Source organism: Pestalotiopsis fici (genome assembly GCF_000516985.1).
Source record: "Pestalotiopsis fici W106-1 unplaced genomic scaffold PFICI_Scf_1, whole genome shotgun sequence".
In the NCBI taxonomy this organism is placed as follows: Eukaryota; Fungi; Ascomycota; class Sordariomycetes; order Amphisphaeriales; family Sporocadaceae; genus Pestalotiopsis; species Pestalotiopsis fici.
The window spans coordinates 100,314-116,087 of record NW_006917091.1 but is presented as its reverse complement, the minus strand read 5'-3'; the positions used below and the strand labels follow the sequence as shown (position 1 = coordinate 116,087).

Here is a 15,774-nt window from a genome sequence, read left to right as displayed (position 1 = left end):
GGGGGGGGGGTTTGATATCATGTGCAGGCAGCCCTGAACGGGACCAGATCTCTCGGGCCTCAAAGTTGATCAGTTGTCACACAGGAACTCTCTCTATCAGTTGAGTTATATAGGTAGGTACATGTTAAGTTATAAATAATGCGTAATAACGGGGAACCTGAGGTGCTGCTGGCATTATAGCACTAGACAAAATCTGGGGAAGCTCTAGACCATGCAGAAAAGGCTTGAAATTAGCCTTTTTTGGCGGCTTACGATCCTACGTACCCAAGGTAACCAGGGGGTGCCAGCTAGGTGCCAGCTAAATAACCTACCTGATCTACTGTCGGGGTTCGGTTAAGTCGACGGGGCGATAAACTGTCCGCAGCGCCCGTCTTACCGCCCGATAATACATATACAGCTCGGGCATCGCACAAGACATAAGACGACAGATTGTTTTCTTGTCTGGTCATTTCTTAGGCAGCTGATATGAAATTTACATGATTGGATCAATATATGAGTCTTGGACAAGGAAAATTCTTTCTTGGAGAAGGCAAGTGATGACATGAGTAATGTACCGCCCCGAGTACCATGATGTTATATCATACCTACACTCCAAAGGGCAGGCAGCAATAGGTACACAGCTATGCTGGTTGCTGCTACTTCTCTTTACCGCTTTGAGATCTAGTCGCCCAGCAGGATCTCCCCTGGGGCCAAGCCTTTAATCGCCTGCGACAACGAATGAACCCTGCCCATCTAAACGGCCAAATGTGAGGTAGAGCTGGAGCCCCTTGTAAGCATTCATTATTCGGAAAGTTCTTGACACGCTATATGTATTAAGTTATCTGCTTGATATAATCGTCATCATCGCAACTGCAACATCTGCTTTTTCCTTCATTATTTAGCCACCCAGAACCTCCTGCAGCCCAACAAAGCAATCTCGCATTCATCTTTGCCTGAACAGTGATACCCTTTTTGGTTTCTTGGTAATTTCATTTGCCCGCCTTCAACGCTTGTTCCTTTATTTACGCCGTCACATTCATTCCAGCACAACAGGCAACACTGTTTTGTTAGACTACCAAGACGACACGGACCAAGTCAGATTTGGAACCGCCTGAAAGGGGGGAAACACTCAAGGATATAATCATTGGTATAAAGTGTGCTGCCTCAGTCATTCGATATATTCCCCATGGCTCTTGAGTAAAACAGAAATCACCACCTACAACATAGGCCATGACAACACCAGACACACAGGTCCTTGACCCTGGGGTTGCGGGGCCAGAAGGATTGCCAGATAAGAATCATATTTCGACCGAAACAAATCCAACCGATGATCGCGATGAACAGCAGGCAAGGGAGGCTGCAAAGCTGAGGCCTGAGCGAGAAGCCAAGTTTAGCGATTATTACGTGGGTGTCCCCCATATGCTTTTTACCATCACATCCTTACCGTCCCCAACTTCACACGATATACTTGCGTGATACTGTCCAATGATTCTGATGGTCTTGACAACACTCAGCGCATCTTCTCTTACGCAAAAACATGGGATTATCCGCTCATGGCCCTGGCGGGCTTTGCCTCTATAGCGGCAGGTGTCACGATGCCTCTGATGAATGTGGTATTCGGTAGGTTCTCTATACCGTCCATGATCTGGGATCAAGACCAATGTATTTACCACAAAACAAGGCGCCCTCACCACCGACTTTGTATCGTATTTCAGTACGACTGGTTCTGCAGTCTCCCAAGCCGCATTCGAGTCTGCGCTTAATCGAAATGCGTGAGTTGCCATGCGGAGAGTGACTAGGACTTTTGACACTAATCTGTACTTTCTAGGCTCTATATCTTTGCTCTCTTCATTGCCAAATTCGGCCTGACCTACATGACCAAGGTTTGTTGCATTCTGAATATCTTCTCGCCTGCGTAGATTTGGAGCTGATCACTTTATTCTAGTTTTCTTTCCGTATCATAGGTATCCGCATGTCAGCTGCCATTAGATTACACTATCTCCAGAGTCTCTTTGGACAAACGATTCATGTCCTCGATTCCATGCCGCCCGGAGCCGCCGCAGGCACCATTACGACAACCGCGAATACATTGCAGCTTGGAATCTCCGAGAAACTGGCTACTTTCCTCGAGTTCTTGGCCACTATTGTGGCAGCCATCATCGTGGCGTTTATCAAGAGCTGGTCCTTGACTCTCGTGACTGGCTCCGTCATTATCTTCATCATGCTGGTGATTAGTGTTCTCCTTCCCTTTATTCTTAAGGGCCAGTCGCGTCAGACAGCTGCCGAGACCAAGTCGTCGTCTGTCGCCAGCGAAGCCTTTAGCAGTATACGCATGGTTATGGCTTGCGGTGCCGAGACGCAGACCACCAAGCGCTTTGCCGTCTGGGCCGACGCCGCCCAAAAGCACGGCCAGAGGACTTCTCCCGTCATGGCTCTGCAGTTTGGCCTCATCTTCTTTGGCCTGTTTGGATCCTTTGGGTTGTCCTTTTGGTACGGCACCAAGTCCGTCACGGAGCACCGCGTGGCCAACGTGGGCGATATTGTAGTCGTCCTCATGTCCGTCATGATGATGGTCATCTCCCTCGAGCGCATGTCGACCCCCTTGATCGCCGTCGGGAAAGCCATGGTGGCCGCGTGCGAGTTCTTTGTCGTCATTGACGCGCCACGCCCGTACCGTGGCAAGCTCAAGGATCCCGAGGTCTCTGCGACCGACGACATCATCTTCCAAGACGTGGATTTTGCGTATCCAAGTCGGCCCCACGTCAAGGTGCTCGACGGACTGAACCTGACCCTCGAAGCCGGAAAACTCACGGCCATTGTAGGTCCTTCTGGGAGCGGCAAATCCACCATTGTCGGACTGATTGAGCGGTGGTACACCCTCGACGATCAATACACCATTGCCAAAGCTATAGACACCTCAAAGGAAAAGGCCAAGCAAAAGAAAAAGGCAAAGGGCCAGACTGACGATGATGAAGTCAATGAGGATGGTAACAAACTGACCAGCGATGAAGAATCTGGGCCTCCAGTCGAGCTCAAGGGCTCAATTTCTACCTCTGGACAGGAGCTCAAAGATATCGAGCTCAAGTGGTGGCGATCGCAAATTGGTCTCGTTCAACAAGAGCCCTTTCTGTTCAACGATTCGATATACAAGAATGTGGCATATGGCCTGATTGGGTCCAAGTTTGAAAACGAAAGCGAAGAGCGGAAGAAGGAGCTGGTCATCGAGGCTTGCAAAGAAGCCTTTGCGGATGAGTTCATTGACCGTTTGCCAGATGGATACGACACAATGGTGGGCGATTCCGGAACAAAGCTCTCGGGTGGCCAGCGTCAACGCATCAGTATTGCCCGGGCCGTCATCAAGAAGCCCAAGATCTTGATTCTGGATGAGGCCACCTCGGCCATTGACGTTCGGGGTGAACGCATCGTGCAGGCGGCGCTTGACAAGGTCTCGCAAGGCCGAACGACGGTGACGATAGCCCATCGCCTTTCAACCATCAAAAAGGCAGATGCCATCGTGGTACTCCAAAAGGGGCGCGTTGTCGAACGTGGAACTCATGAAGGTCTACTTCAGAATGAGAAGGGTGTCTACTATGGACTTGTACACGCCCAGCAGCTTTCACTCGGCGAGCCCACAGAGGCTGCCGACTCGGAAGCTCCAGAAGAAGAGGATCTCGGCGCCGTCTTGAGCCGCGAAAAGAGTGCAGCCGTATCGGATCACGATGACGTGCTACAAAAGACTGGCTATCAGCGCCAGGGACTCATTAAGAGTTTTGGCCGATTACTGTACGAGCAAAGGGATCGCTTCGTATCCTATGCCTTGATCATCTTCTTCTCCATGTGCACGGCAGTGTCATCTCCCCTCCAGGCCTACCTCTTTGCTCAGATTGTCGTCATTTTTCAATACGATCCGCAGTCCGCGCGGTTCCGGGACGAAGCCAACTTTTGGTCACTCATGTGGTTCGTCTTGGCTATTTGCATTGGCTTCTCCTATTTTGTCGTAGGTTTCGTCTCCACGCACTTGGCACACTACATCTCGGCCACGTACAGGAAACAGTATTTTGAGAATCTTCTTTATCAAAAGACGGACTTTTTCGACGACGAGGATAACTCGACGGGTACCCTCACTGCTCGCGTGGGCGGCGACCCAAAGCAGCTGGAGGAGATGCTGGGCATGAACATGGCCTTGGTATACAACTCCATCTTTACCGTCATTGGCTCCTTGTCCATTGCCTTTGCCTTTGGCTGGAAGCTGGCGCTTGTGGCTCTATGTGTCACGATGCCGCTGGGTCTCTCTGCTGGATACTTTCGCCTCAAGTATGAGCTCGAGTTTGAAAAGATGTACGGTGCCGTGTTTGCCGAGAGCAGCAAGTTTGCCGCCGAGGCCATCAGTGCCTTTAGAACAGTCTCATCAATGACTTTGGAGGACACCATTGCCGAGAGATACAACAGACTCCTCAACGGGCACGTGGGCTCTGCCTTCAAAAAGGCTCGGTGGACTACACTAATCTTTGCCCTGTCCGATAGCATCAGTCTCGGATGCCAAGCCCTCATCTTCTGGTACGGCGGTCGACTCATGGCCACGCGTGAGTATGATCCCATGCAATTTTTCGTGTGCTACATGGCCGTCATCCAGGGCGCCGAGTCCGCCGGCCAAGGCTTCAGCTTCGGGCCCAATGCTGCGCAAGCCTCGGCGGCTGCCAATCGGATCTTGAGCGTTCGCGAACTGCGCGGCAACAAGGACGACCCCCAAAGCACGACACCAGCCAGCATCCCTGACCCCGAGGGTGGCATCAAGATCGAGCTCCGTGATGTTCATTTGTAGGTATTCCGATCTGCGATTTCCCATTTTTGGGGGGCATAGTTTTCTGAATATATCTGTATTCGAGAATTTGTTTCCCGGTCCCATGCTCATGTCTCGGGAAATCCCTAACTACCTAGCACTTGGTGGAAATTTCTCTACAAGATCCGGAAGCTAACACATTTCGACTCACCAGCAAATACCCGACACGCAACGTGTCCATCTTCAAGGGCCTCAACCTGACTATCGAAAAGGGCCAGTTTGCGGCCCTGGTGGGCGCCTCAGGCTGCGGCAAGACATCCATCGTGTCCCTGCTGGAACGCTTCTACGAACCCAAAAGCGGGCAGATCCTCGCCAACGGCACCGACGTGAGCCAGCTCAACGTGTACCAGTACCGCCGACACCTCTCGCTCGTGGCGCAAGAGCCCAACATATTCCAGGGCACGCTGCGCGAGAACATCTTGCTGGGCGTGGACAGCGCGAAGATCACCGACGCCCAACTCCACGCCGCGTGCCGCGACGCCAGCATCCACGACTTCATCACGTCGCTGCCCGAGGGCTACGAGACCCAGGTCGGCTCGCGCGGCGTGAGCCTATCGGGCGGCCAAAAGCAGCGCGTCTCGATTGCGCGGGCCCTCATCCGCCAGCCGCACGTCCTGCTGCTCGACGAGGCCACCAGCTCGCTCGACTCGGAGAGCGAGAGGCTGGTGCAGGCGGCGTTTGAGCGCGCTGCTAACGGGCGCACCATGGTTGTGGTGGCGCATCGTCTGGCTACCGTCCAGAATGCCGATGTTATCTTTGTTCTCGGCGAGGGCCGTGTCCTGGAAAGGGGAAATCACCAGGAACTGCTTAGGAAGAAGGGTGTTTACTGGCACATGGTAAGTTTCTAGTCATATCCTTCCTGCATTTTCTTCTTCATTTCACCTTGTATCATTATAATCATATTCTGACTGCTCTATTCTCTAGTGCCAAAGTCAAGCCCTTGACCGGTAGACTAGCTTTGTTGTATGAGTTTTGTGAGAATAAATTCTAGAGGCGTCGAGGCCCGTCATGACATTTCACTTGGACTGGACACGGTTCAAGAACATGGGGAAATGAGTATTGGATAACGAAAAACGCCACACTAATTAAAATAACACATCTCAAAAAAGATAACAAGACGTTGTCCGGTTGTATATAGTAGCTTGGACGGACAAGACGTTGCTCTCATCCCTCCTCTGGCCACCTTCAGCAAATAACAATCATCACTCATGACCATTTTCAATGACTTGCGCTGTCTCGTGAATTATCTGGGCACGAATGATATATCAAGACCGAGTCTCTGGGGTTTATCACCAACATGGTCACATGATGCCAAAAATGTGTGCTTGAAAATCGGCACTGGAAATTAGGCAGAACAGCCATGTATACACAGCCGTTTTACAAGGCGCCCTTGGCCAGAAACTACAGGCGGGTTTTACCTTGATTTTACCGTGGCGCCACAGTCAACCGCCAATGATTTATTTGTCTTTCTTTTCAAAGCTTTTTCTTCCCACTCCTATTCCAAGTTTTTTTTGCCATAGAGCACTGCATTGGCTACTTGATGACAGCAAAGGATGGACGGACTTGCGGTGACACATGCCAAAAATTACAATGTAGAGTTTCTATTTTTTTGGCCTCAGATGCAACAAGTGCTTGCAAGCAAAGGAATCAGAGTGCACACACTCAAGGTTATTCAAATCCTTAAATGATGATGCCGTGGGCAGCATATCGTATCGCCTAGCTTTATATTCTCTGGCGGGCGGAGATACTTTGAGTAGCCTTTTTAGAATATGCTTATTATCTTCCTTGGGGGATATGCCCACGTTTATTGTTACTTTTGCCCCCTTTGACACGGCGAGCGATGGATACTACGCAACGAGGAAATCTGCAATGTGCAGCAACACATATTCCGCCACCACGTCTTTTTGCCTAGCTTACTGCACGCCGCAGACACGGGAAGCATGCAATGTGTTACCTTGGTAATAATCGACGGGGCGGGTTGTAGGGCGATGCACAAGGAAAGGCACTCAACACTCTGAATCTTGTCTTGATAATGCTTAGATGTCAGCAACCTTCTCCGGTTCAAGGTTCCGCAAAAGAGATTTGCACTTTTCCCTCTCTCTTTTGTCCCCCCTTCTTTTCATTTCTGAAGGTCCGTAAAAAGTATTAAATAAGCCGCTTCATGGCGGACAGCAAAAGGTACTCTAGGCTGTAAAGATGGTTTGATTGCTGGTCGGATAGGACGGGAATCAAGCAAGATCTTCTGCAGGTCCTGGGAATAGCGAGTACTACCCTGTGTGGTAGCTTGTAAGCATGTGCCGCTTACTTTGTCAATGTCTCGCCAATCCCGGGAGTTGGGAAACGAAGAAATTTGCAGCGCCCGGAATGTCGAATTGTTGATCCTGACCGGCACAATGAATAAATCAGCAGCCACGTCTGTCTTATTCGTGATGAATCGTGGATGAGGCAATAGCAACAAGGGTGATGCCTATCTTGGGCGGAATAAAGGAGGCTGTGCAGCTCTAAGCAGATCTGTGCTGGCCACCCCTCGCAGGAACACGACGTTGGTGGCGAAGTGCAGACGAATAAATTGGTCGCTACTTATTGCTGCGAATTCTCGTCAGGGTCCGTTTATAGTATAGATAGATGATTGGAGGTGGTGCATCGCATCGCATCGTATCCTGTATTATTATATTGTAGGTGCAGCTGTTTTGAGACCCCTTTGTTTTTGTGGTTTTCGTCTTTCTCTGGGAGACCAAAAATTCGTACACCCGCGCTGAGGGGAGTCGGGATACCTTGAGATTGAGGCGCATTCCGCCATCTTGGAGAATGTCTAGCCCTTTCCGGCAAGCCACTGTGAGTTGGACGAATGCTGATTGGTCCAAGGCAACGATCTGGCAGAATGCCGCTACGGCAACCAAGAAAAATCCACTTGCATGGCTGATAGAGGATAGTACCGCGAGTCTAAAAAGCACTGACAAAAAGCAGCGCTGTCAGAAGATGTTGCTACTAGATGGATAATAAGCATTGGATGACCAGAAAGTCCCGCATTCTCGAGTTGACGTAATACTTGACGAGTGAAGTGGGTGAATAATACTATGCCATCTTGGAAACCGTTTTCGCCATGATAGCCAATGTTTTGATCAGGCCATGTGTAACGGCTGGAAACGGATCTGCACATTTTCAAATATCTTGGCAGCTGCTGACGAGTATTTCTCCGGTGACTTAGCAGTAAAGTAGTGCAAAGGAAAGCTCTTCGGGTCGGGGAAATGCATATGGTAGCGCCAAAACTTGGGAGTTAATGGCAGCGGCCGCCGTGCTGAAGATCATTGCGTGGACAGCGGAGATCCGGCGGGCTGGCCTAGGCCAGGCAAGCCGGCAGCAAAGAAATGCAGGAAAAAAAAAAGTTGGAAAGCATCAAGGCGGAGAGTTTGAGAGATTGCATGATTGCATGTTCTGGACGGCACTTGACACCTACTCTGGCCATTGACGCCGGTCGAGCGCTTGGTTCGAGTCAAGACGAAAGTAGACGGCGCCATCTCAACCTCAAATATCTGCATCTGTCAATAGTCATTGCCACCAGAGAAGGTAAACATGGAAAAACGCCCGCCTAAAGAAAGAAAGAAAGGGATTATGTCAGGTTTTCAGGTATGGGAGCGCGTACAACAGCTGTCGGCCTGTCAAAAGCTGGAAGCGGCACAGGTCAACTAAAATAGCTTCGTATTAACGTAGATCTTCAATTCACTAGCAGGCAAGTTAGCTCAAAGTCCATGCTTCCTTCTTCGTAAGCCAGGGGCAGCGGTCTGCAATCCCTGTTCCCTGCCAATTCTAGCAATGGCTGCGTTGCTATGGGTCCATGACAGCAAGATCGGCCGATCTTGAGTCTCTTCCTGCGATATTCCGTACTACCACCCACTGCGATTGGACTCACTTACCGTGACTAAAATAATGTCTGCCTAACGCACTATGTAGCAACAGAGGCCGTCGAGGTCCCTGATTGGAAAACAGCACAAACTGGCTGGTCTGAATTTTGTGTATGCTTGAAATTGGACTGCCTTAGGTTATGCAATAGCTATTCGTGTTGTATGATGGTTGTGTGCATGTCGAATGCGGAATAGTCTTCGCATGCACCCTACCTGCTAGTACTAGACGCCTGTTTCCAGTATGGGATTTGAGCAAATGCGGTCTTTATCCCCCATGCTCGAATCGAATCCAGAAAAAGCAACATGAAACGGAGAATTTTGCGGGACTATTTCGTCTGCACACATTTTCGATGCATCTTGCTGTCCAGTAATAGAAGTTGCGAAAATAATAGCAACAGGATCAGATGTCACATCATACATATTATGTAGCCATGTAATACCGCAGGCCGTGATCAGATGTTTCTGGATCTGGGAGGGACAAAACGTGGCCAGGTTTCGAAAGGCCTCCATCCATCCATACAGAACAGACGTGCCGGAAGACGCGGGCTTCTTTTTGGCCCCACCACCTTGGTTATTAGCTGTCTACAATGGATTCGTATTGCGTGCGAAGCTGGGGGTTTACACGTGGACGCTGGCGTTGACAGCTTCCACGGCTTTCTGCCAACAACATGGACAGCATGGATGACGAGCTGCCTGGAGCTCAAAGTTACTTTGCCTCTAGAGCAGCAGATGACAGACAACCAGAAGGGAGAAACAAGTAATTCATTGCGCTGCACTGCCCATGGTCTAGAAGACAAGATTGCTGTGCGACATGTACATTGACGCGAACGGCTGCTGCGTCACCTGCGAGAATCTCAACCATAGCGAAACTTTAAAAAGAAATCCAAAGGCAGAGAGACAGAGAGAATGGATGAACGTGTCCTATCCCTCACATCCTGTCGTTGAGAAAATACGGAATACATCCATACCACCTTGCCTGCTGTACCCTACATACCACCACACACTCGAGTACTGATTGCACCCTTCGCGTTTCTCGGGTGTCCGCCATCGTTTAGGGATCCGAAAGCATCCCAGATCTTCCGTGGGTGGTCTGATTGGAATTGCCGTACCTCTGGATATTATCTCTGCCCCTGCCGAGACGACAGCTCCAAGAAGTTGTCTTAACTCTTGGCCCTCTGAATTTCTTCCGTGGCAACCGAAACATATTCACAACCACCCGCAAAACATTCTGCCGTCGTCGAATACCCAACCTTCCTACCTATCATACCTACACAACCTATAGAGAACGACGGCGACACTGCATCCAACAGAACGAGATATATTCGTTGACTCAATTGAAACGGACAGACTGTCTACCTACCCTCACTCTTTGACTTTCAAGTCACAGCATACGTCCTATCTGACGCTAGGACTTCCTGACTTGGCTTTCCACCGGCACTCGCATGCCCGGGAGGCCCATGCACGCCGCAAGCACTGACTGGACTGTGTTGTACTACCTTACCCATCCACTGCTGCTACTACTGCATTCACTACAATCAATCACTGTGAGAGTCTAGGTACGGTACATGCGCAGCTGCACGTATCGGCGTAAGCTACGACATACATTACTTGCACAAAAGACTCCATCAGACGGTCAGTCTATTCTATCCTTTACCCCTAGGAAAGTGTAGACAGTAAAGGGAGCGGGAGTCTCCCTGCATCAGCTGTTTCATTGGCCGTTGGCTCAACAGGCTTTGCTCATTATTCTGTCATTCTTCTGGATGATCATCCAAAGAGACTCAGAAGGGCGGCGTTCCTGAAACACCGATCACCGGATTCTAACGCATACAGTACATACAGAGGTGGCATATGCAGAGATTTATACACGCCTTTGACACGCTTCATACATACCTACTTGACCTACATACCAACTTACCAAACACAGACGGTGCAAACCATCACTGGGCCATCATCGCGTGTCGTCAAACGCCTATTTGACGTCACTTTTTCGATTAGCAAACAGCTGCAAGCGCCGCCCTACACTAAAGAGAACAAACAGCTCTTGAAGGCCAATTAAGCTACGTGCAGCAACCGCGCGGAACTAGCTCTCGAGTCATTCCACAAGCGACGACCTTCATGGTCACTTTTCTTCAGAGGGAAGTTTAGAACAATTTGACCCGAAAGTCTGCGCCAGACCATAATTTGCAATTCCAGCAAGATCGACCGGCTCTCAGACCTAAGGCGCCAAACCAAACCATAGGAAAAGCAGACCAGACAGCCGGGCCCGAGCCAGGCAAGCAGCTCTACTGTGTACAGCAGGGCACTATACTTTCTTTTCTCTCAACTCACTTTCCCCCTCCGAGCCAGTATTGATTTCATCTGGCAGCGGCCCCATTTTGTTTTTTTTGATTCAGAACCCCTTTGTTTAGTTCCTGCGACGACCTTCCCCTAGTCGATCGCGGGTGCTGTATCTCGATCACGCGAAACAAGCAGTTCCTTGAATTTGGCTGCTTCTGAGACGAGAGAGCACCTAGGATCTACGCCGGGGGTCCCCGTTCAATAGCTTGACACTGCTGCGACCGTCCCCATAGAAGCAGCAAGCAAGCAAGCAAGCAAGCAAGCAAGCAAGCAAGCAGTATCAGTAAAGAAGGACCCTGGGCAGTGCTCGTGCTTGTGCTTGCGCAGGCCCCTCCAAAAAAGCCCACCCTCCGTAGCAACGGATCCTTCTTCCTTACCCATTGCCCAGGAATCAATCAATCGAGATACGACGCAACCAAAACAGGTCACTTTTGGCGGCACGCCGACTGCGACAGGTACACCACATTCGCGCTTCGCCGCACCCCATCAACTTACATTTGATTGATGCTGGGTTGCCAACCCCCCAGCCGCGACTTACCAGCCCAACAACTACTACCTAGACAACCCTGCCGCCCACCTTGGTTCGTAGGCTCCGAGGTTCCACCCTCCTACCGTGTTTAACTGGCCGGCCAGGATCCCCAAAGCTTGGAAAAAAGAAAATAATACCATTCATACCTTGCACGCCTTGCTTGCTAGGTAGTAGCTGGCCTGTCCTTCGTCGCTCGCTCGCTCAGGCCATTCATTCATTCTCCATCCCACGATAAGACATTCGGCAGGCGTTTCGTCGGTGCCTCTACCAAAAAGTCCATCTTGCCATCAGCAGGGTTCGTAAATTGGCACCTCACCATCGCTTCTTGCGCTATCAATACCCATTGCCCACTCTTTTCTTGTCCGCCGTCGATCCACCCAGTCCACTTTCCTGGTATCAACTCCACCTCTCTAGTCCTTTCCCTCCGATATCCCAGTAGCACGATCAAGCGATATAATAGAGCTGCCGATCCCAGTCCGCGACAATGGCGTCCCACGAATACAACCGTCATCCGCTGCCAGCTCCGCCGTCACAGAGCCAGCAAGATCAGCAGCAGTACTCCTATTCGACTTCCTACAACAATCAGTCCTCGCTGCCTCAACAACCGACGACTCAGCAACAGTACCAGTCACGACAACAGCAGCAGCAGCAGCAGCAGCAGCTTTCAAACGCCCAGTCAAGGCAAACAGCGTCAGCGTACCCACCGGTTTCACAGCAACAGAAAACGGAACGACGACCTAGATCTAGAGGCTTCAGTTTCCGATCCGACAAATCGCAAAAGCCCGAATCAGCCAACGGCCACAGTCGCAAACTCTCGGGCGGAGCACTCCACGAGACACACGCAGAGAAGGAAGCAAAGAGACTAAACACTAAAGCCGACCCTACATTGGCCATGCAGGAAGCAGAGCCTTGTAAGTCAAACGACTACGATATGGGAGGCCCATCTGCCAAATATACAGCTATAACTAACCTTCCCAAATAGCCGCCGTTGCTCGCGCAGCTATCAATTGGGACGAGAAACCACCTCTTTCTTCAATTCAGCACAAAGATGCTTCTGGCGTCGTGATCGGTGAGTGAAAATTGATAACACTTATACCAACGGAAAAAAAAAAAAGCAGAAGAAATCCTAACATGAACGTAGCTGAACCCGACCGTTCGAACCCAACAAGAAGCAAGTGGGAACGACCTCTGGACACGATCCGTAGTTTTGAGGCTGCGTTCGACGATGGCTATAGCAGCCGCCAATCTGTGTACCGAGCAGACTCGGACTCACAGTCAACTTGGAACAGGAGGAGTAGCTACTATGGCAGTAAGCCAAGTCGAAGCTCACGCTTCCCTGACAAACATACTTACCGTATGAAATCAGACTCCAATGGCCCACGTTTCCCTCATGAGGGTTACTATGGTGGCCGCTCCGGCTCGACTCAGCGCCCAGATAGTGTCAACTATGACCCCCGCAGTGGCGGGCCGAGAGACAGTTACTTTGATAATTTTGATTCTGGAGTAGGCGGCGGCCCGTATGGCGGGAATGGTCCGAGAAACAGACACTCTCGCCAGCCGGCTGAGCCGTATATGAACAGCCACCCAGCTGTGAACAGAAATGTCTACCCCAGTCCCGGAAACCACAGATCCTACGAAACAGTAGCGTCCGGGTCCGGCAGCGCGAGTTACGGGGAACACTCGGGGTACCAGACTGATCCTACTAGCAGTGAGAACAGCTCAATCAATCGGCGTTCGCCCCAAAAGAGACAACAAGAGCCTCAAAATGACTATGGCATCAGCTTTGGGCAGACACCAGGTTATCGACCCCCAGTCTTGGGCGAACCTGCATCGCAGCCCAGGACTATGCCTGACAACTCGCACGCTCCACCACCACCACCAAAGAACGGCGGTGGTACGCTTTTGAGGAAGAGCTCCAAAGCAGCAGTCTCAGCCGAGGCACAAAGGCCAGACATGGGAGATAAACGAAAGAGCTGGTTTACTCGACGCTTTAGCAAGAACGCCTAGACCTGTGGGACTCGCTGAGCATACCCACCATGCGCACTGCATTGGATTGTATTTGCCGGTTTCGACTTGAGATACCCACGGCCGTACACGGAATGCTACTTCTTCTGGCGACCTTTGGAGGAATTTCCATGCTTCGCGCCAATCTACGGGATGCCCAATGGCCAGCTCCTCTGTCAAGAGCCCACGAAGCTGGTCTTGGTCTGGGGCGATTGCAGGGGAGTGAGCTTTTGCACCCTGGTGATTTGCATTTTGCAACAAGGCGCTTGGCATGACGGCAACATTCGATTTTAAGTACATACGAAGTTAGGATTTGAGATTATGAGCAAACGTTGAAAGACGTTGATATAGGATGGCCTCTCGCCCGACGAATGGGGGGAGCGGTTAGTTCCACGGTGTTTGAGATCACAGAGGATATTGGTTCGCAGGAGCTGTTTCAACGCGACGTCCTACAACATAGCACTTTACTACATTAATACTTTGCGACCGCGGCAGGACGGGGCTGCGCAGATATGATATCTACGACGAGGACATGGGGCTAATCATTGCCAGTGACAACAACAGTGGGAGAACAGTCGTTTGACTGTGTTAGTTTAGGCAATGTGTCTATAGAATGGTGGCTTCCTTGACTTAGCCACTAAACGAAATCAAAATTTCTTTTTTGTCTCGAAAATTATTGATACAAAGCGTGCTGATTTCAATGCTTTCGATTCTCGCTGGTTTTGCACCTAATGACGCCGTGGGCATATTAGATAGACAGACTGTATGGACTGCAATACCCTGAGCCCCTTGCCGTCGACGATGATTCAACGTTGCTTCTTGGTATCTTTCTTTTTATCTTCCAACTGCTCGCTCTGGTCTTCATTGTAAGCGACAACCACGTAAGCGATGAGCACCACATTTGCCATGATGGCAGCCAGCGCTCCGGCAAATGTAGAGTTGCCTGTTGACAATTATCAGTTACATGCCATTTGAGATTCAAGAATGGTAAATGGACATGGAAGGAAACCCAGAACATCAGATCATAGCTTACCCTTGAATAGAGTATTAACCGTAGCATAGTATGAACCAATCGGCACGACAATCATGGCAAATGTAAAGGCGAGCAGCTTTACAATTACGTCCCTGGAATCAGTTCATTAGTCTTGAGGCCTGCCTGTTTGACTTTTCCAATGTGACCTTTCAAACGAAAGTGGATTCATTTTGTCTCCCTCGAGGGACGGATCTCGCGGCGGCATGTAAAGCAATCAACATAGTAATAATAAAAACTTACGCGGGCACGGCAGGAGAAATGTTGGACTTTTCGTTGGCCGCGGGGCTGGCGCCGATGCTGTCATCTTTCTCCAGGATGGACTTTTCCGTCGACACAATTCTGCGGCTTGCCATGATGATGACGATGGAGGGGGGGAGATGGGGATGCTGTGTGTATTCGTGGTTCTTTGCTTGGATGGGATTTCCCTGGAATGAGGCTTGGACTTGGGGAGGTACTTGTTGCTTCTAGTTGAAGTATTTGGTTATCCTGTGGCGTTGAGGGAGACAACACGTTTAGTTGTGGCTGGTAGCAGCAGGCAGCGTGGATTGTTCACACAAGGAGTCGGAACTCATGGATGAGCTTAGGTAAGAGTCAAGCGTTTGCTTTGATTTGGTACCTGCCTATCTATCTGGTCAGTGCTTTTTTTTCTCTTTCCCCTTTGCCCGTGCCTTTTGCGGGCCACTCACTGGTGGATGAGCGGATTGCCCCGGATTCCGTCATAGTGGTTTACAGCGTACATTGATCTAATGTGACTAGCACTAACAGCCTTGTGAACATTTGGTCTTTAGATGATATTGATTCCCTTGGATAGCAGCATTGACCTCAAAGAATGTGATAGTGTCGAAACAATTAAGATACTTTTCGACAAGATTGGAATAGTTGATTATTCACGTATTATACATTTTGAATGCCGAACGAAGGCGCCCCAAGATCCTTAGTTGAGCAGTGTGTAGTATACCGCCAATTAAGGTCAGCTGATGTCGCGTTTGTACTAGTCGCGTCCCTGTGCGCATCCATACCAAAATTTCCGCGTGCAAGAAGCCGCCGACGTTCCAGTCGGGACGGCAACTCCATTCCTAAACACAACCCACCAAGTCCGTCCTGCTGCTAATCTGCCACCTTCAACCCAAAGAAGCAGAGACGGACAATC

The 15,774-nt window shown here is 50.3% G+C and overlaps 3 protein-coding genes across 3 annotated transcripts; 2 read left to right on the top strand and 1 right to left on the bottom strand.

Annotated features, from left to right (window-relative positions):
• Positions 1–1,209: 1,209 nt before the first annotated feature.
• Positions 1,210–5,770, top strand: PFICI_00034 (uncharacterized protein; the record flags this gene model as incomplete). The annotated part of the gene is made up of 7 exons (XM_007828615.1): positions 1,210–1,383; positions 1,494–1,599; positions 1,661–1,751; positions 1,808–1,862; positions 1,925–4,797; positions 4,974–5,655; positions 5,744–5,770. 7 exons carry the CDS (start codon positions 1,210–1,212, stop codon positions 5,768–5,770), a joined length of 4,008 nt encoding a protein of 1,335 aa, XP_007826806.1.
• Positions 5,771–12,071: 6,301 nt separating this feature from the next.
• On the top strand, positions 12,072–13,594 carry PFICI_00033 (uncharacterized protein; the record flags this gene model as incomplete). The annotated part of the gene is made up of 4 exons (XM_007828614.1): positions 12,072–12,498; positions 12,570–12,656; positions 12,729–12,896; positions 12,954–13,594. 4 exons carry the CDS (start codon positions 12,072–12,074, stop codon positions 13,592–13,594), a joined length of 1,323 nt encoding a protein of 440 aa, XP_007826805.1.
• An 803-nt stretch (positions 13,595–14,397) lies between these two features.
• PFICI_00032 (Vacuolar ATPase assembly integral membrane protein VMA21) lies at positions 14,398–14,977 on the bottom strand (the record flags this gene model as incomplete). The annotated part of the gene is made up of 3 exons (XM_007828613.1): positions 14,398–14,534; positions 14,625–14,716; positions 14,865–14,977. 3 exons carry the CDS (start codon positions 14,975–14,977, stop codon positions 14,398–14,400), a joined length of 342 nt encoding a protein of 113 aa, XP_007826804.1.
• Between the last annotated feature and the right edge of the window lie 797 nt (positions 14,978–15,774).